Consider the following 21,405-nt stretch of genomic DNA (forward strand, 5'->3'; position numbering starts at 1 on the left):
ACAAATAGAGGGAGATAATGGTGCAGATCATGATTAACAGTAGTGCCCTGTTCTCTATTACAACTGGCTATCCTTCTTGGGCCTTGAGCCTCGAGGCTGTCACTGTTAGACGGACCGATGAGACGCCTATCTGCCCTCTCAGTAATGGAGGTCAGCACCAGCTTACCCCAAACACATCTAGTTCAATACAGTCCTGCCCAACCCGTCAGATTATACAGGACCACTGCACACAGGGCCATATTAATCTTATGAGCAAATGGGAACATCCAAAGCCTCTTTTTCTAGTTGAATATCACGTTTTTATTTGAATTACATCATATTATGGATTTAAAATGGGTTGCAAACACCAATGTACATTGTCTTTAAAAGTTGTAATCATTTTCTCACCCTCAAGTTGTTCCAAACCAGTATGATTTTCTTTGACAAAAAAAAGAAAAGATTTTCATTTTTGTCCATACAATGAAAGTCAGTGGGGTCCAATGTCGTGTTGAATCCCATTGACTTTTATTTTATGGATGAAACCATTCTTCAAAATATTATCTTTTGTATCCCACAGAAGAATTAAAGTCACATAGGTTTCGTAACAACATGCGTATGAGTAAATGATTATTTTATTTTTGGGTGAACTATCCCTGTAAGTTCAAAGTGTCACTACTTACAGTTACAGTAGTTCCTCCCACTTGTGCACTTGCATCTAAATGTTATACTGCTGTTAAGTGTACAGACAATGCAAAAGCATTTAATTTCAGTTAAATGTCAATCAATTTACATTAATCGTGAATTTGGTGAGACTTCCTCTCAGAGACTGTAGAATAAAGAGGCCTGGTAAACTCTATGTGAGATGGAAATGGTGGTTTGCCGTTCTGGTGGTTGCTGTGTCTTGTAAGAGAAAGTTAGGAAACGAAGGCACAGCATGACATGAAAATGAAGTGCTTGCAAGTTCAAGTCCAAACTTCAATCGCTGTGGGCTGATAACTCGAAAGCCGGCCAAGAAGATGTCTAGCATTTGAGGGCTCTTACTCAGTTACTCCTTCCCTTTTCCCTACATTGACAATTTTGTGGGATTTTCCTGTTTTTGAAGGTCTGAACGAGAGTTTATGGGTGTTTTTGGACAGATGTCAATCAACCTTTGAGGATGAGAAGTGGTAGAAATGATGGAAGAGAAAGGAAATATGTGACTGAAAGGAGATGAAGTGTGTGCATGGTCATAAAAGACAGAAGGGGGAAGTAAAGGGTGAAAGTGATTTGAGAAAGTATTCACAAACAGTCAATCTGTCATTTTTCACAAACAGTGATTGTGCAGTCACACAGCTCCTTCCTGTTGATGGACAGACTGGTGTTCATTTTAACCCTTTGAAAACTGAGATGGATGAGTAGGCTGTGGGGTGGCGTCCCGCTTTGGGTAGTCATTTATAATGAAGGTCTGATGTGTTGTATTTGGAGGCAGTGGACTGAGTAATGCGAATGCACAGGAACACCCAGATTCAGAGCAGTGAATGAAGTGACTCTGTGGAGATGCTCACCGCACCTCTCTAAGCATCTTTGAGGAAGTCTATCAAACGTAAAAATCAAATATTCAAATAATATATATTTAATAATAATTATTAAATATAAATAAATTAGTCATATATACTATAATTTATGTTTTATATTAACTTTATCTTATTATAGTGTTTTTATTATTACTATAACTATTTTATTATTTTATTTGTGGTAAAAGATGGCATTAAAAAAACCCCGCACTTTATTGTATTAGGCATAAAATGAGAAAATGATAAATCTAGATTTTTTTTGGCATGTGATGGCCCATGAGTAAAGCACATTTTGTTTAAAAGTTTGGGACAATATTTAATTGCCTTAGAATAAAAAAGTTAATATATTCGTCGATGGGGATCGAAGACAGAGGGAGAAAAAACTTTTTGCTAATCTTTTCTTAATATATTCACACGTACACATAATTAGCAACCATAATCTCAATGGGCAAACACACACAGACATACAAGCGGGTATCCGATTTATTCATAAATCCCAAAACAACACGTCCACTCAAGCCGTTGATGGCTGTTGTAATAACATAATTGGAAACAAACTCAGTGGAAAACAGTGGACTTCTCCAGTGAACAGACCTAAAAATAACTCCAAACAAACATAAAAATTCTTTATTTATGAGAATGTTGTCCCATTACATTTTCCTTTCATGTGTAAGTGTTTAAACTGAAGGTGTGGGAGACAGTTCAGAAGCATATGGTCTCCCCAGTTGACGTCTATAAGCTCATTTGTTCTTACAGACCTGCTGGGGGAAACACATGCATTGGGATTGCTGGCTCCTGTCTGCCCTGTTGGTTGTCAGATGACATCCCGTGGCACATGCCTATTCAGATCAGTTTAATAAGGAGCATTTGATGGATTTATTCAGTCTGCTCTTTCTATTAGGATTGTTGGGTCTAGGGCTAGGCTATACTCCTCTCCATTTTTCCTTACTCTCTCTTGCTCCGTTGCTCACAGACACACATAACACTTCCCCTCTAAGCAGCATAACACCGCTGTGGTGAAATGGATCTTCAGGAGTGCGGTCGGACCAGGCAGAGCTGCCTTCCTCCATCTGCTCGGAGACACACTCCAAAGACAACACACAAAAAGAACCCAAAAAATGGGAGTAAACTATTGATTTTCCATGAAGAGCTCTATAAATCTATTGGGCAACAGGGGAGAGACTCTGGGACGGGAGGACATGGATTTATGAGCCTTAATGACAGGATGCACTTGTTAAATGAAAAAGATCACACATCTGTCTGTAAGCCTGGCAGGAGATTGGTTTTGGTTCTGCACAAATCTGTCACAGAAACATCAATTCGGGGTGTTTGTGAGGGGATTGGTTTACTGGCACTCGACATCAGTCACAAGTCAAAGGATTGTTCCTATCAACAGCGCCTAGTGTACAGAAACACCAATATTCCACAGTTCAGTGACTTTTCCTAATAAAAAAAAATAACTCAACTTGAAGTAAATGACAACATATGAAATTAGGAAAAAAAATGATTGTCAGTAGATATCTGTTTTTAATAAATACATATATGCATTATACATATATGCATGTGTATTTTTGTCATAGTTTCTTTAGCAGTGCAATTTGTAATGGCAACACTAGTGGCACTAAATGAGTTTCCAAAGAACTTTACCAAACACTTCTATGCACCATTATTAAAATTCTGGCTGATACAGATAAGCCATTAATTATTTTCATGTTATGGTCGATAACCAATGGATGGTCAATATTAGAAGTCTACACACTTTTGTCTAAAAATGTATTAAAATGAAAACGATGGATGGATGGATGGATGGATGGATGGATGGATGGATGGATGGATGGATGGATGGATGGATGGATGGATGGATGGATGGATGGATGGATGGATGGATGGATGGATGGATGGATGGATGGATGGATGGATGGATGGATGGATGGATGGATGGATGGATGGATGGATGGATGGATGGATGGATGGATGGATGGATGGATGGATGGATGGATGGATGGATGGATGGATGGATGGATGGATGGATGGATGGATGGATGGATGGATGGATGGATGGATTTATTTTTAATGTTTAATATTACCATTATGGTACCGATATATATTGTGGATCTCCATTATTTGCCACCAGATTACTAATGGTAGAAAATGGTACAATCTATGTATACAATCTATCTATCTAGTTAATTAAATTAACTTTACCAATGACATATCACATTATATTATCGGAGCTAAAAGTAGTCAAATCAAATTGCGCTACGTTTCTGATCAGGCACTGAGGAAGAGGACAGGATTCATCCAAAACTTCACTGCCATACTTCTGTTACACTTCTCAGAGTGTTATCCTTTATTGTGTGTCTGCTCTTGTGGTTCAATAAAGTCGTAAAACTCCTCCGGACACGGCTCCCTTGACAGCATTTGCATTTAGAGTGCAGAATTTCTCCAGCATGTCACAGAGCTTTTAAGACAGGTGGGAAGTGTGCAGCACTAGGACGTAGGGTAAGTCGAATCGCACTTCAGCGATTCCCAGGAAGCCTCCAGAGAGAGGCCGGCTGGGAGCGTTCAATTAAAGACCTGTTATTCCTGCAGCATGGCGGGCCGGGTGAGCTAAACTACAGGAGAGAGAGAGATGAGATGAATGTTGATAGGGAGGCTCATCTCTCTCTCATGGGAACTGAGGAACAGACAGAGACAGCGGGGGAGAAAGAAGTGCTGATTGGGGTCTGAGAGACTCTTGCCGCAAGTTATATTGGGGGGGAAATTATTTTAAAAAAATGAAGTCTTTTCTCCCTCTTGATTTGAAATTTTTAGAAAGGCTTAGAGCGCAAATTTGTATTGAACCTTAAATCACACATAGTTGAGACCAAGAGGTCTTATCAAATGGACATCATTCAAAATTAGCTTCTCAACCCCTTCTGATAAAGTACCAAAATTCCCTGCTCAACTGATGGGCTGATAGGACATCTCTAAACTATGCTTGTTTTAAGGAGATTACCTGTGGAGGTTCCCTCATCTTCTAAACAAGGCTAGATTTGACCATAAACGACTCTGTGAAACGGATTCACCAGGACAACCAATGGAGACAGGAAATGTGTGGATCAGAAAGCATCTCTTTCACAGCTCTGGGTCTAGATAATGAACATTCTTACCTGTCTAACCAGTCTAGACAAGCCAAGAAGAATGAGACACCAAAGGCTGAAATGCTCTCTCACATCTATCAACTTCCCCTGACTGACAGGATACAGAATTTTAGCTTGAGATTTTAGACTATAATCATCTCAATATCCGTTTTAAGGAGCAGATCATCACATAAGAATCCACAGAAAATGGTTATGAACCATATGGTTCTAAAGCCCTAATATAAATGTCAATAAATATAAAATACATTCATACAACTGTTTGATGAATAAAAATGTTGCATGTAATACAGCATCTGTTATCTCTTCTCGAAGCTAGCATTAAATGCTCATGCTAATGCTAATTATGCACCCATTAATCCTACTCAGTGCACTCTTTTTAAAGGAGAAAAAAAAGTCAGTGAGGAGAAAGAGATTATTGATTGACCTGAAAGAGAAATAAAAAATGAAGCATCAAGCTCAGTGACCAACACAGTGGCTTTAATAGAGGAATCGACTGGTCTGTAAAGACAAATGTCACCTTTTTGAAGAGGCGTCCTGAGTCCTCGCTGATCTGGGCGAAGCGTGGGATGATGTTGTTGAGGTATAGATCACTGAGAGTGGCGTGGTCTCGACTCTCTCTCTTCACCTGAGTCAAGAGAAGGTTCCAGCAGTTGACTGGAGACAAGACATTCTGCTCTTTCCTGCAAAGAAAAAAAAAAACATATTTATTATCATTCATCATAAGAGGAGAGAGAGCAGCAAGATCAGCTGAGACAAGCTGTTATTAAATAATTAAAAATACATTTGATAAGGTGATTTATTATATTATGCAGTAGTTGCAAATATTTTCTCCGACAACAATTCAATTATGACACATAATCAAACGGCATCAAAGAAACCATAATTTAAACATAACCAAATGATTCAGGCAAATAAGATTCAAAATGTTTAATAAAATAACTAAATACTTCAGGCATGTCTTCTACACATTTTAATATTAAAATGACGACTTCTGTAAACATTGAGTGATGATGATAATGAAAAGCTGAATCGGTTTTAAATCAAAAACTGAAATGGTCCGATGCATCGTAAAAAATAAATAAAATAAAAATAATCAAACTTAGAAACAAAAGTTTTGCTCCAATAGTTTAACCCTCTGGGCTTCTTCGTATTATAGTCACACTTAGCTTCCTCTTTGTTCTATAATGTTTTCTGATTATTATTTAGAATTTTTGGAATTTTTTATGATATTTTGCATTAATTATATAATTTTTATGAGCTATTTTTTCCATTGGAATTAATATATTATTTTTTATTTTTTTTATTTTTTTTTATTTTTCAATAAATGCAACATTTCACATCAAAATAGAGTGCAGGCCTAAAAAAAAAAAAATTTCAACTGAGAAGAGCGCCATCTAGTGGCTTCAAAATGTATTAATTTGTGTCATGTCCTATAATCGCCTATAGGCGGCCTATAGCTTTTTTATTTATTTATTTGATTTATTCCCATTCGGAAAGAATTTTTTTTATTACTAAGCAACCACTGAATGGAACAACACAAATTATATATCATTTTAAAGCTTAGGATCTCAGCTTTTTAATGCATATAATTACATTTATTAACTCCTAACGAGTGCTGAGTAATCCCTCTAAAACCGAGTGTACTGCCAGCAGGCGCCACCTAGCTGCGAAAATATTCTTTACAATATTTTTAAAAAATCTTGCCTTGATTAACACAAAGTTGATGTCATTTGAAAGCTTAGAGTCTGAACTTTACAGTGAATGTATCCACTTTGAAAAACTCTTAAGTATTGCTGAGTTTTTTGCTGATAAATAGAATTTCTTTTTTTTTTCATAATCTATAAAATAATGTACTGCAATGTGTCAAAAACATCATACAGCTCATGAAACATTCTCAGATAATTGAAAATGGCACTTCATTTTTTACAGCATATTATTACAATTAAAATGAGCCCAAAATTAACATAATCTATTGCTTTTATGACAAGATATTCTTCATGAAGAAAAAATTGCCCATGAGGGGGTGTCAAAGACTGTACAAAAAGGCTATCTCTTTTCCAAATGCTGTAACTTTTGATTCCTTTATCCCCCAAAAAATTTTTATCCAGATACAGCTTACATGTAGGGGGACTTCACTAAAAAAGAATTTTCCTCCTACCTTATTTCCTTCCTGAGTTATTCCATGACAAATAAGAAAGATATGCAAAATCATAATAAAAATTATATATATATATTGTCTTTTATCCGCTGTTTCTTGGCAGGACAATGTCCAAATGTAATGTAATTTATATTTTCAAAAAATTTAAAAAGAGTTCTTTCAAACGATACCTACCTTTTGACTCTCCTTGCTATAGTTTTTGAGTTATTATGATTATATCATTTTTATATAGTTTGGGGCAAAATTTGCTGTTTCAGTCTTACCAGTTAATTTCTCTCTCTGTGTGTGTGTGTTTGTGTGTGTAGGTGTGTGTGTGTGTGTGTGGGGGGGGTGTCTTATTTGCACTCTTGATGTTCTAGAGTGTCACCCCTTCATTGCTGTACACTTTTTTTCAGCACAGTGGCTGATCTGTAGCTTGTACCACCAAAAGTTTCTCTGAGTTTTCCTATTTTTTCGTATTTCCCATTCATTTCCTATGTCGCCCGTTTTCGGGCGGGAGGAAGCTAAGTGTGACTTTTTTTTTTACGACCCTTTAACATATCAGAATCATCTCCTTGATTTTTTTGTGTGTTCATATAAGTAATAAAACAAAAGTCACCAAGTTTCACCCCTATCCGATGAAGCAAAAAAATTAAACAATTCGAAACGTTCAAGTTTTCGCCCGTTTTCGGGCGAAGAAGCCCAGAGGGTTAAATGAGAGATACTATTAAAATATCTATTGAAACCGCAGGAAACTGGAAACTTAATTGCCAAACATTTTTAATCATATATACTGCTCATTTGCATAAAGTTGCACTTGGGTCATTCAAACTGCCAAATGATTTTGAAAATGAATAACTACAGGTCACTTTGTCTGGTCATAGCCCTTGAGACTTACACATCATCATTATAGATAAATCTGGTCAAAAAACCCTGTGAACGTTCTCTAATCAGGAATGTGCCCTTGATGTTAAAGGTTACTCTAACACATGCAGTCCCGCTATGGTTAAGAAGGGTACATATGCGTATAGATCTGTCCTGATAAACCTGTTTGCCATCTGTGTGGAGGTAATTCGTGGACTAATACACCAAAGGATGTCATGTCAAAGAGGAATTCTGCTAAGCCCTGCGTTACTCCAGGCATATGCTGGAGGGATGGACCCAGCGGTCTGTTCATGCCAGAGGAGACAGCTGATGCTGATTGTCCCGTAGAAGCCCATGAGGTGGGGCCCGTTCCCTGCTGCCAAAATGCCTCTGAATGGGTGGGGCAAAACCTGCAGTTTCTTCAGACCAGACAGTATGAAGAGAGCGATGAAACGAGAAAGACTGCATCTAAAGAGCTCGCAGAAAGCATCCGGATGGCTGTTAATGTTTTACAGACTGTCTGTTTACAAAGGAACAGCTAACACATGACCTTGGTCCTGCTGTTAACTCGAGCGCTGAGCATCTGTGACAACTAAAACGATCTAACCCCCATTCATCACATCTACCCAAACAACCAGCAACTTTGTCCATCAGCATTATGCAACCGTGTAGATTTAAGGGCTAAACAACTTGTGACCTGCAAGGGCAAAAGTGTTGAGGCATTTTAGAAACACTGCATTTATAAAAACACTTCCTCGGGGTGGATTAAACAGATACTGTATAATGACACTATTACGACCGTTTAAAAGTTTGAGCTCAGATTTCATTTCATTTTTCTATAAGAAATTAAGACTTTTATTCAGCAAGGACACATTTTCAAAAGTGACAATAAAAGACACTTATAATGTAATAAAATATTCTTATTTTAAATAAATGCTATTCTTTTGGAATTTCTATTCATCAAAGAAACTTAAAAAATGTCTCACAATAATATTATCACAACTATTTTCATAATTGTTAATATTACGAAATGTTCCTTGTGCACCAAATCAGAATCATAAAATGATTTCAGAAGGATCATGTGACACTGAAGACTGGAGTAACGGCTGTTGAAAATCCTGTTGATTATAAATATATAAATGTTGTTTTAAATTATAATAATATTCCACAATATTAGTGTTTTCCTGTATTTTGGATAATACAATACAGTCTTAGGATATGCATTCTAATAATAAACACAGTCTTGGTGAGCATTAGACTTCAAAAACATTACAAAATCTAACCGACCCCAAACTAACAATATGTTATTTCCAAGTCCAAAATCATGGTAATACCAAGCTTTCCAGAAAAATTAAATAAAATCCACTTTTGTGCACAATATGCTCAAATGCAAAAATCATATTACATACAGTACACAGCTAGGCATCATCTGAACATGTTTAACAAAATACAAATTCATATTCATGTCATTAATACCTACATATTCTGGACTGAAACCAGGCACTACTGATGTCCTGAATTAGTCTGAGTCTGGATAATATGTAATGTACAGATGTATTAACACTTGTCTGACACAGTCTTCCTTGTTGAAGAACACGTTGGACTAATCATATCACTCGACGGGGACCCTGTCTCTCTGTACAGGACATTCCCTCTGGTTTGCCTGCCGACAAGACTTCAGGCAGACACTCCTCCCACTTAGTTCAAAGAAAAGGGAAATCAGCCAGCATTCAGAACTCAGCAGGGGGTTCTGCAGGGGTACATCGCAGCCTGTTCTCCAGCTCAACATCCATCAGTGTTGTGGAAAGGACTGGACACATCTCATCTCATATCATCCATGCCTATGCAAATTGTTTGATGATGGGATCAGAAAAAATGGTTGTCATCAGACAGCCAATGTATTTCTACAGGAGAGCTTTAGATTTCAGCTTAACATTAGCTCTGTTCAAAGTTCGTTATATATATATATATATATATATATATATATATATATATATATATATATATATATATAGGTCTAACATTTTGTTATTCATCAGAAAAAAATACACAATATATATTTAATTTTATATATATAAAATATAAAAAATATAATATTTTCAATAAAACCTTGTAATAGTGTCTGTTTTTACTCATTTGCAAGAATCAGCTAAATTATGATCATTCATTACTCTTGTTCAACATTTTCTACTTTGTGGGGGTCACAAAAACAAATGCAAACCGCTGCATAAGTCATTAGCTTAGCAACATGCTAACTTTATTGAAATACCACTGTGACCATTAATGAAGATTCTGCCCAAAATTCAGTCACTTAAAAGTTTTTATTTTGTTGAGATGGTGCTGAAGAAGAAGGTAGCTGACTGCAAAGGGAGCAGATAGAAGTGTAGCTTTAGCTTTAGAACAGACCTACTTATTAATAAAAAGCAGTACACGGGTAACAATTCAACTAAACAATTCTAGCTCAAAACATTTAGGTGTGCACAGTGCACACCACTCTCACCAATTACTTTTCACAAACTTTCCCAGACACCCTTTTCCCCCATCCAAACAACAGCGGTTAAGAACTGTAGCAGAAATAATTGCATTTGGATGTTTGGAGGCTACGGCTGAGGTAAAGAGTGGAATGAGATCTTGATGTTGCTCTGCCAACAATCACACAACATGTAGGTATAAAGCAACACTTGGGAAACGGACGAATGAAACTGGTTCGAGCATGCAGCAAAATGTGAAGCAAAAATTAAGGTCTTGCACAATAAGGGTTCAAAGAAGGTAAGTCCCTGATGGTAAACCACTGAGATGTGTGCCAAAATGTGGTGTGAAAACCTCCGGTAATTGACACACGATGAACACGAGAACACAAGAATGTACAAGCAAAACAAATCCTTAAATCTCTGCAGTTCTGAAATGTGTAAAAATGAAGAATACAGAACTAAAAACCAACAATCTGATGATTGTTCAATGACTGAAACCATTGACAGCCCTGAGAAACATCTTAAAATCTCCTAAACACACTAATTTACTTTTTCATATGCAAAGAAGCAAAACACATGCTTAACCACATAAGATGGAGTCCTAGGAGAAACACAATTCCTCTTGAGAAATGTACAAAAGGGATGTTGATGAGATTAGCATGGCCCCTTGGCTGATGGAAGGGGTTCTTAAATGGGCATTCAGACGAGGGAGCTCCGGGTCATTTCTGGAAGGCCATGAAAAAGCTGAGGTCACATGAGCGGAGGAATTGCCCAATTAACAGCAAGGTCATCGCAGACAGAGCCGGTCTTTCACCAAAGGAACACTTCGCAAAGCCATGAAGGACTAATTCCTAGGTGACATACACGAGGGACGTGAAATGGCAGCATGTAAAGAATTTTAAGTGATGAAGATTATGAAGGAATTCGTGACATTTGGAGTGATGGGAATTGACTGATGATATCAAACAGTCCTGAATGTATGCATGGACTATTAAAGACAATAATTGAAGGAAAAACATCGAAATAAATACAATAATACTAATAATAATTTTATATACACCGTTTTATATACTGTTCAAAAGTTTGAGGTCAGTAAGATTTTTTTAAAGAAAGCAATAATGCATTAAATTGATCAAAAGTGATAGTAAAGACACTTAGGTTATAAAATAATACAAAGCTTATTTCTAATTAATGTTCTTTTGAACATTCTATTAATCAAAGAACCCTGAAAAACAGTTATTTTTAAATTGGAATATTTCAGAATGTTAGTGTGTATTTTTTTAATCTACTGTAAAGTGTGAATAGTGTCTGATTCATTCACTCAGTCTCGTTTGGAAGGGACATGAGAAGGTGTTGAAGGGAATTCTTCACTCAGGTGAGAAGTGTTTTACAAGGCCTTGGCTTCTGTCAAGACATGACATTGGGAAGACATCAGTCAAGCTAGTCAGAATGGAGAGGAAATGAAACTTGCCCTGCATGCTTTCTCTTACCGTCACATTTATAAAGTTCAGGCAAACACACCAGACCAGACAGACTCACTTCCTCTAGTCAAACGAATCACGAGCTTCTCACAAATGGGCTGGGAGGAATCGTGACAATGGCTACTGCAGAACAGGCAACATTATGACACTTGTATATGGAAGTCTAATGTGGGCAAAATTCATTGGCAACCGCAATAACGAGTGTACAACTGATTCTCATTCCAAGCCCAATGAGTGGACTATATTAGTGGAGTAATGTGAGGAATAGTGAATAAGGATTTAGGGGTGGTTTCGGATAAATTCCTAGAAACATCCAGGCAAGTGTTTTGGATGTGTTCAGGAAGGTGGCCTTCCAGATGCAGGACTAGCCACCCCTAAGGGACTCTGGAAAAGCACAATAACACCGGTGGTTTCCATGACAATAGGAAGTGAGGTAACACTGTATGACAATGTTTTAAAAACTTTGAAGTGATGAAATCACAGTTATGTTGTCTTCTCGACCTCTTGAGGGGGAAGAGAAAAGTTAAGAACTGTTGGTAGTGTAATCTTGGATCAGCAGAGTAGACCATTAAGCATATGACACATCCCCGCTCATCTGTGGCACCAGTCTAACCACCACCCTTCTTATTTGTCATGAGTCCAGACGTTGTGGTCAGTTTCAGTTGCTTCTTTGTATTAACTCAGACCATTTGTAGAAAATCAGGCATGCTAGAAATTAGGTCAGTACCATGGCGTGTTATCATTCCAGACTGCGTGTTTCTTAACCATGCTTTCCTTTCATTGCCGAGCGACTCGTCACCGGGCCTCCCGCTGGCTTGCTGAACAAATGACGCACACTGTCATATCACACACAGAGGAGCCTTTTGACCCTTAACTGGTAAAACAGAAGGCACTGAGCTGAACTCTCCCTTTAAGAACACAAGCAGTATATCAGGGATCTCCAAACGATCCCCATAGATGCCCCTTAGTTTGTAGGTTAGGGCCTCACTGACAGCTACGTTCTTCTGGAGGAGTGGGCCGGAAAATACCTCACATTCCATCGTGGCATCATCGTCCCAGATGTTGCCTTCGCCTGTTAAACATGCAGATGTTGGAGCTGGGGACCCACAGAGGGCAGGGAATGGTATTTAGACTAAATGAGATCCCGAGCCGATTTGAAAATCTATCCCAGCGGGGGTCAATGGTATCAGGGCGACCATGAAGGGGTTATTGTAGACTTTGTGTAGCGAGGGAAATTCAGTGAGAGAGATGGTGTAATGCAGGCCCCAATGTGAAAGAAAAATGAGGAAGATACGAGGAAATCAGGAAACAAGCAAAAGAAATTATGTGAAAATTAGTTCTCAGAAATGCAAGCAAAAGAGAGAAAAACTGCATGATGCTTAAGAAAACAAAACTTAAAACATAAAACTGTATTATAAAACAAAGTATTTTCATTATTATTATTATTATTATTATTAGTTTATGTCCGTCCGTCCGTCCATCCATCCATAAAAATAATCATTAAATCATTTGTAATAATATATTATTGATTCTGAATCATTTTTGCATAAAAAAAATATAATTTTACTATAAATTTAGATAATATATAAAAAATATTAATGTATTATTAAACAATATATTATTAATGTTGTTGTTGTTGTTGAATAAAATATTATTTTTAATTAAAATGATAAAAAAATGATTATTGTTACTTATAGTTAAATTATTTCTTGATATTTTTCTTAAGAATTTTCCATAAAACTATTTGTTTATTTTTGATGAATTTGTTTTGTAGATAATGGTTTAAATAAAAAAGAATAAAAATGATTAATAAATATTATTTATTAGTATTTTGTAATTACTTACTTATTTCACTATTTTTTCTGTCGTTTCTGAATATTTTTTCCATTAAAATGTCTATATTGTAACATATATTGTTGTTAACCGAAAATGAAGAATATTGTGATATACATCCACCCCTCACACTACAGTATGTCTCCATTTGAAACTGAACCTCCCTCAGGATCTGAGGTACACCGGGGTCTCATCAGCTCCATGGCCTGATAGGGCACAGAGCTGTCACACGAAACCGCTCTCAAAAAACATGTGTGCTAACTATTGATCATTTCTAGTAGCTGTCAGAGAGCCGTATGTTGACTTTCCCAGACTTGAAGCCTCCAGCACTCCAAAACATTATATTGGGAGCTGAGGAGTCAAGTGAAAATACAAAGAGCAAAATAACGTGAAAGACAGAGAGTGAAAAAGGGAAGGAGCAAAGACAAGCACATGACAAGGTGGAAAATGAAAGAAACAATGAAAGAAAGAAAAAAGTTCAAGCACTGGATATCCCCCATGTCAAAACATTGCCAAGGGCAAAACCGCCAGAAAGAAACCTGTCGAGGTACACATAGCCCCCGGAAAACAACTCAAATCCAGTCCAACCTCTTACACAGCAAGCGCAAAAGGATGACAATATGTCACCAAAAAAATGGACTGTTGGGAGTTACAAAAGCATCTTGATAAATGTTAATGTAAGCAAATATATTGCTTTATAATGGTCAGGAAGTTTGTTGTAGACAAGGGAAAGACGCTATTGTTAGGTTCTGACCACAGAGATCCGTTTAGACAGTATATAACACTGATTAATAGGCTCTTCCGCAGCATATCCTGTGATAACGACTGCTGTGAGACTGCATCATTCTCATAGCTTGCTAGTTGGTATCGGGAAACCTCCATTCATTTAATGCCAAGTCTTCAGCATAATTGCCACTTGCCTTTCTACGCAACCGAGCTATAAAAACCCTGTTAAACCTGCTCAAAGTTAAGCTCTAAGTATGAAAATAATATCAAGGCCACTTAAAATACCGTTTTGTTTCACACAAAACAACAAAATTAGATTATAAGCTAATATTGTCAATCAGACACTATAATATAAACATTTATATCTGAAGTAAAAACATGAATGCTCCACTGTACTTGCTTTTCTTAACGTTACACCAGCTGTTTCTTCGTAATACGGCATAATAACTCTAACCACTACAGTATCAGGATCAAATATTGGTCACTGGAACAGAACCAAGGACTTTCAAGAAAATACTTGACTTTATTCCACGATCAAAATCCCCACTGCTATCTAATCAGAGATGTGAGACAAGCCTCTTATATAACAGCAGGGTCTTGTGAAAACCTCAAAAGACTTACTGTATTTACATGGTCTGAAGCTGGTTCATCATCATCCTGACAAACAAGGAGACTCTGTTTAAGCCTACACACTAAAATATGAGTGGTTACGGAAGATTTTAATGAATTTATCTTGAAAAAGCACAAAATAAAGTGTTGACTGAATATCACATGACCCTGGAGAGAGTTTACTCTAGAGTTGGGGTCCTCGAACTCGGACTCGAGTCCAATTCTGAATGAACTCGGACTTGTCTCGCACTCGGGTGAATTTGTGCTCGGACTTGACACGGACTCAGACATTTTAGACTCGATAAATTTTCCGAGTACAGTCGAGTCCAGGCACTGGAAGACACAATATTATAAAAAAACGAAACGAAACTCCTTGTGTTGTTTCGGTGTTGAGCATTGTAGCCAATCACAGACATGTATATTAAGCGCATGAAGGCGTTTTAGAGTCACCATGCGGAGAATTCGCTCAAAATATATGTTCAGAATCAGAATCATAAAAACATTGTTTCTATTTAGTACTGCCCTGAAAAAGCGTTTTCATATAACAGATGTTTAAAAGCCTAGTCCACAAGACAAAATACAAACACAAAATACAAGACACATTACATAGGCTTGATTTTTAATATTGTGTGTCATTAACTAAAGTATCCACAACTGTTTTGTTTTTGTTTTTTTGTAACTGTTGTTCATGAGTCCCTTGTTTGTCCCAAACCCAATGGTCTTCAGAAAAATCCTCCAGCTCCTGCACATTCTTTGCTTTTCCAGCATCTTCTGCATATTTGACTCCTTACTAGCAGTGACTGTATGATTTTTAGATCCATCTTTTCACACTGGGACTCATACAACTATTACAAACCCTGCAAACATTTAGTGATGCTCAAAAAGGACGCATCCGTTAAGAGCCAGGGGGTGTAAACTTTTGAACTGGATCATTTGTGTAAATTGTTCTTATTTTGTTTAAAAATTCATTAATTAATTTAGTCCTGCCCTTCAGAGGCTAAATAAGATATGTAAGGGTTAATGCCCGACGAGGTGTCCATTGTCAGGTATTAATGGACGACGGCGAGGCGTGAACCATCCGACGCGCAGCGAAGTCCATTAATACCTGACAATGGACACCTCGAAGGGCATTAACCCGCTTATAACATGGTCACTTGCCAAATAACACATTTTTAAAACATTAGTTTATATTTTAATTAGTTTTACAATCGAAATCTAAAGTTTTTACAAACAATAACTTGGTTTCCCTGGTTACGCCTGACGGTTTATTTAGCAACCGGAGATATTTATAGTCCGCTCGATTTATAGTCCGTATAGATACTTTGACTGCCTGTTGCTATGGTTACTCACAGCTGATGTAGCCAGCGCATTTATTAATTTCGAACGGTAAACAGTCAGTTTCACCAGAACTCTTTTACTAGGTGTCCTCTATCACTTTTTAATGGTCACCCTGCAGCCAATCAGAATCGAGTATTCACCCAGACCATGGTATAATAGCATGTAAAACAAAATAAGAAACATTTTAACATCACCATCAAAGGTTTGCTCCAAAGTTTACCCCTGGCTCTTAATGCATCGTGTTGCATTCTTGAGCATTACCTTGCAGAATCTGAAAGATGTCCACCATTTTTGTTTGACAAACAAACCAAACCAGTTAGTAAAGTCAATGGACTTGAACTTGAAAAATGGCGTGTATTGATTTCTTTTTGCAGTTCTGATGTTCATTCATGTTTAATTTGTGCTATAACTAGAAGAGATTATCAGTTCACGTACTGGGCCTACACATTAAAGCACCACCACAAAACAGTATTTATTGTTTGCATTTCATAAAAAGTACAAAATTTGAAAGCTGAGAATGTGTACCAAAAGTAGCCTGCTCTGTCTCGTCTGTTGACAATGCATTGTCAGTGTCCTCTTTGCTCCGCAATATATTTTTCACTGTGTGAGAGCATGTGGAGTGAGAGCGGAATGGCTTGTCGGACATAGCAACAGTAATTAAAAGGGGCGGGTCTTTGTGAAAGGACAATTTCAAATCATTTAAATCTTTGTGGACTCTGCCGGACTCGACTCGGACTCGGATGTTAAGGATTCGGACTCAAGTCCGACTCGGCCCTCTTTGGACTCGGACTTGGACTCGATTGTTAAGGACTTGGACTCGACTCAAGACTCGACAAAGGTGGACTCGAACCCAACACTAGTTTACTCAACAGTCTTGACTTTCACTGCAAACCAGCTCTTGTGTAATCAGAAGTGTGTGTGAGAGAGAGGAAAAAAAAGCCTGCATAAACATATTGAGTTCAAACTGCACACAGGTAATAACATGGATCACCAGACTATGATTTATCAGCAAAAACAACCTGAAGGAAACAAAGCCAAATGTTCTCTTACTTAAATTGAGGGTCCTTTGTGTAGCGCGTCTTGGCCAGGAACCTCTCGGCTAGTTTCTCTAGGTTGCGGGAGTAGTCCATCTCGATCTCTGCCTTCTTGCGGAAGAAGTCCTGCAGGTCCTGCAGGAGTTGCACACGGATCTCACATTGCTGGTCCAAACACTTAAGCTGCTCCACCAACTGGGCTCGGATCTCTGCCAATCAGAGAAGAAGAAAAAGAAGATGCAGAGTTATTGCAGTACTTCACACTCTGGTTGTGCATAAAGGTGCTTAGTATTATTTGTTAATTCTGTAAAAATGATGAAAATTGCATTCTCTCTAAATTGTTTTCCATGTTCACCCAGGCTGGATTTATTTAAACAGTAATATTGTGAAATAGTTTTATAATTTACAATAACTGTAACTGTATTAAAAGTAATTTAATCCCGTGATGGCAAAGCTGGATTTTCCGCAGTCATTACTTCAGTGTCACATTATTCTTCAGGAATCATTCTAATATGCTGATTTTTGGTGCTCGAGTCAAGAAAACTGTTGTGCAGCTTAATATTTTTGTTACATCTTTTCAGGATACTCCTTTACTGTCACTTTTGATCAATTGCCGAATAAAGTATACATTTCTTTTAAAAATATTACTGACCCCAGGCTTTTGAATGGTATTGTATACAAGCTCAAATATTTGCAAACAGTGTCAAAAATTAACTTTCAGCATGGACCCTACCCTACGCGATCATCAGATGCGTCTTTTTCCTAAGAGGAAATTTGGCAATTATAAATTAATCTAGGATGCCTCAAGTTGTTTAGTTTTTCTTTAAAACTCCATGTGGAAACACATGTGGAATATTCCTCGCATTAAGCCACCAAAATGATACTCAACAATTCATGAACAAAATCGTCTTTTTGCTGTAATTTACTTAATCTTTGTAATCGAGAACATGCATTTCTTTATAAAATGCACACACAAAAAAAGGAAACTCACCCTCTATGGACGCAAGTTCATTTTGGATACTCTGAAAATGTTGCAGATGCTTGTTTTTTTACCATAACTATGCGATGAAAACTCAATTGAAATGCAAAAAGCATGTGCATATTTCATCTGGGACTGCTTACTACATCATCTAAAACATGATCATACTCTGATTCAGGCAGAAAAAAAATCCTTCACCCACATTTCACAATCTAGTCTGTGCTGCTCTAACCTAGTTCCTCAAAACAAAGTTAAAAATAGCTGGCGGAGAGACATTTAAACCTTCTATGCAAAAAAGCGAACTTTATAAAGAATAGGCTTTATGATCATCATTAAGTAAATTCTAAACTTTAACACTAAACCGCGTCTCAAGAGACTGGAGAATAATACATGGGATGAAGAGATCTCTTTACAGAGGTCCATCATATGCACACACACACACACACACACCTTCAGATAGTTTACCCAAGCTTATCACTTTTCATTTCCGTTGCCTCTCTCACTCTGTCTCTCTTTCTCCATGTCCAACATCCGCCGAGCACTCAAGCATGGCTCCAAATTAATTTACCCCGCTCAATCCCGACAGCCTAATGAAATATTGAATTATGATGTTTACGTGAGCTCTTGGGAACTCTGGAACTATGGATACTTGTCCTGCATACCAAAGCTCCAATTAAAAAACCATAATGCCATTGCCCTCAGTTTAGTAGCAGGTTCTGCCATACAGCAGGTAAACTATTCAAAACAATGCAGAATCCTTTATCCGAACAGGGAAGACTATAAACTATCACCTTTATTTCATTGTTTACAGCTGCAGGATCACATTTCATTTACTGATGCCAAGTCTTGCGTCAGCTGTCAAACCAGTGTTTCGAGCGACAGGAAAACACACTGAAAAGGTCAGAGAATCAACAGTACCTTTGCATTTCCTGCTGTAGAGAAATCGGATGACTTTTGCCTCCATACGTTCTAAATTTTCCAGCCCGACGAAGAGAGGAGAACAGCGGGGTGTGACAGTCCCGGGGCTATGATACCCAACTGTCCCGACTCTATTGTGCTTTTGCGCTGAGAGCACACTTTCACTCTGACATCACACAGAAGTGGGATTTCCACAGTCTCTGTGTCTCAGTCAAGTCAAACACAACAATGTTCAACACAGTTCGACAAAGTGGGCTTTTCCCACTTCTCATTGTGATGATTTTTACATGACTATATCACAAGACAGCCCTTAAGCCCTAATCTGACGTGCCAACATGTGTCAATACCACTGACACGTGTAATTTTCTGCCCTCTGTATAATTTAAGATGATGTGAAATGAGTCAGTGGCACATTGTAATGCCTCGGCTCTCAAAAGGAGCCCTGTAATTTAAGCAAGAGCCAAACACGCACAGACAAAACATGGTCAATAAACCAGTCAGGCCATCATGGGTTTAATATTTCAATTATGAGCTCATTGTAGACACAATAACCAAGGGTTTTCTAAATACTGTTTCAGCAATCATAGGATTATATCACAATTATTTTACATTTTCTATTGATCATGGTAGCACTAACTCATCAACTGATTACCAAATATGGAGAAAAGATAACTAGCATTTATCTACACATGTAGTGCAGACAAGCACATTTTTGGCATTTTAAAAAGTTGATTTAAGTGTCTAGATCACACTGGTGGAGTGATACTGATGTTCTTGTGCCTGTATATGTGTTTATTCATGTCTATGTGTAAACCAAACCCTCTTAACTGTCAAGGCTTTCAGCCCTTATAGGTGACTGGTTAGGTGAATGGCATGAAGCCAACAGGGCTGTGTCGGGCTAGGGAAAGAAACCAAGGAATAGATCTAATGACAGCACATTAAGCAAGACTCCACTGGAAAAGTCAAACAGTAATATAAAAGTATAATCTGAACTGTTTGTGCTAAATGCAACACAAGCTAGAACAAGCACCACGACTAATTAACTAAGGATCAGTTGAAGTGATATACACTCCTCTTTGTATAGAGATTTAGGAAGAGCAGTAAACGCCATCCTCACTGTCATCAACAGCAGGAAGAGTATAATCTAACCACACTCATAGGGAAACTCAAGTCAGATGTTCTACATTTGTCTCTGGGGCTCATAAAATGTTTCCTAAGTCTGAGAAACACTGCTACCATTTCTCTGGCCATCCTGCTTTCCTGCATCTATACTAGAAAAACCTTTCAAATGCCCGGAGTGAAAAGAACAAACATATACTCAGTAACAGAAATCCTTGAAAAGCTAAAAATATTATACTCAAAAACTCTCTTTAGCTCCATATCCACCTCCCACAGGCTGACTGAACTCTTTTTGTTGCACACTATAAATTATTAATTAAAAGAAGAAAAAAGAAAACTTTCCAAGTACAGAATTTCCCTCAAGTCCTTGGGCCAGAAACACATTTAAAATATAATTTATATAGGCCTATAGGAACTTTTTCACTCTGAATCAACAAACAAGGACAACTGACCTTGATTCAAATGACCTGTTTGCTTGAGAAGTTAGGTGAGCATGTCATAAACATTAAAAGAGACACAAAAGATTAAACGATCTAAGAGTAATCAGACAGCAATGACCCCTGCCCCCTTGAGTGAGCATTTGCTGAACAAGCATTATATAATGGTCTAATTTCATGGCTACATGGCAGTCCTTGCGAGACAGCTGTTGCACGCAGCAAAGCGCTGGCTGGGACCTTCATTATAAGACAGAACCAAACACAGTGTTGAATAATACCTGCTGGTCCCCGAACAACAATCATCACAGCTACCTGCTGAGATATCTGCTCAGTCAGGGTATTACACAGCCATGCATTATTGATTATACTGCCTCTAACTAATAGGAAGGGCGGGAGTGAGCAAAACAGACCGAAGCTGGCACTGGATAAAGGACTGAAAGATAATCTTGGGAAGACAAATACTGCATGTTGATGACATATGGGTCAATGAAAATAAGAAAGTGCAATAAAGAGGAGGAAAAAATCTTTAAAAAAAACAAATCTAGTTTAAAAAATATATATAATAATAATAAAAAAAAAATTCTAACATCATTCATTATTTTAGTGGGTTTTTTTTATATTTCGAGGAAATTTTTCGAAAATTTGTTCTATAAAAATCATGAATTAATTCACAAATGTCATTATGTTTTTGGAGAGTCACACCACATGACAATTATCTTGTCATAAAAGGTCAAAATATTAGGTTAAAAAAAAATTCTCTGTCATTTCCTGTTTTTTTAATTAC

General features: G+C 37.4%; 1 protein-coding gene across 1 annotated transcript in view; it reads right to left on the minus strand.

The window, feature by feature from the left end:
- Window positions 1-21,405, minus strand: part of srgap2 (SLIT-ROBO Rho GTPase activating protein 2) — a 95,075-nt gene that overhangs the window by 28,252 nt on the left and 45,418 nt on the right. The window contains exons 4-5 of the mRNA XM_084394669.1: window positions 17,185-17,377; window positions 5,193-5,355 (exon numbers count right to left, since the gene is read on the minus strand). Of these exons, the coding sequence (XP_084250795.1) occupies window positions 5,193-5,355; window positions 17,185-17,377 (356 nt within the window). The remainder of the gene's footprint in view (window positions 1-5,192; window positions 5,356-17,184; window positions 17,378-21,405) is intronic.

The sequence above is a fragment of the Rutilus rutilus genome (assembly GCF_951802725.1).
Source record: "Rutilus rutilus genome assembly, chromosome: 22".
Lineage (NCBI taxonomy): Eukaryota > Metazoa > Chordata > Actinopteri > Cypriniformes > Leuciscidae > Rutilus > Rutilus rutilus.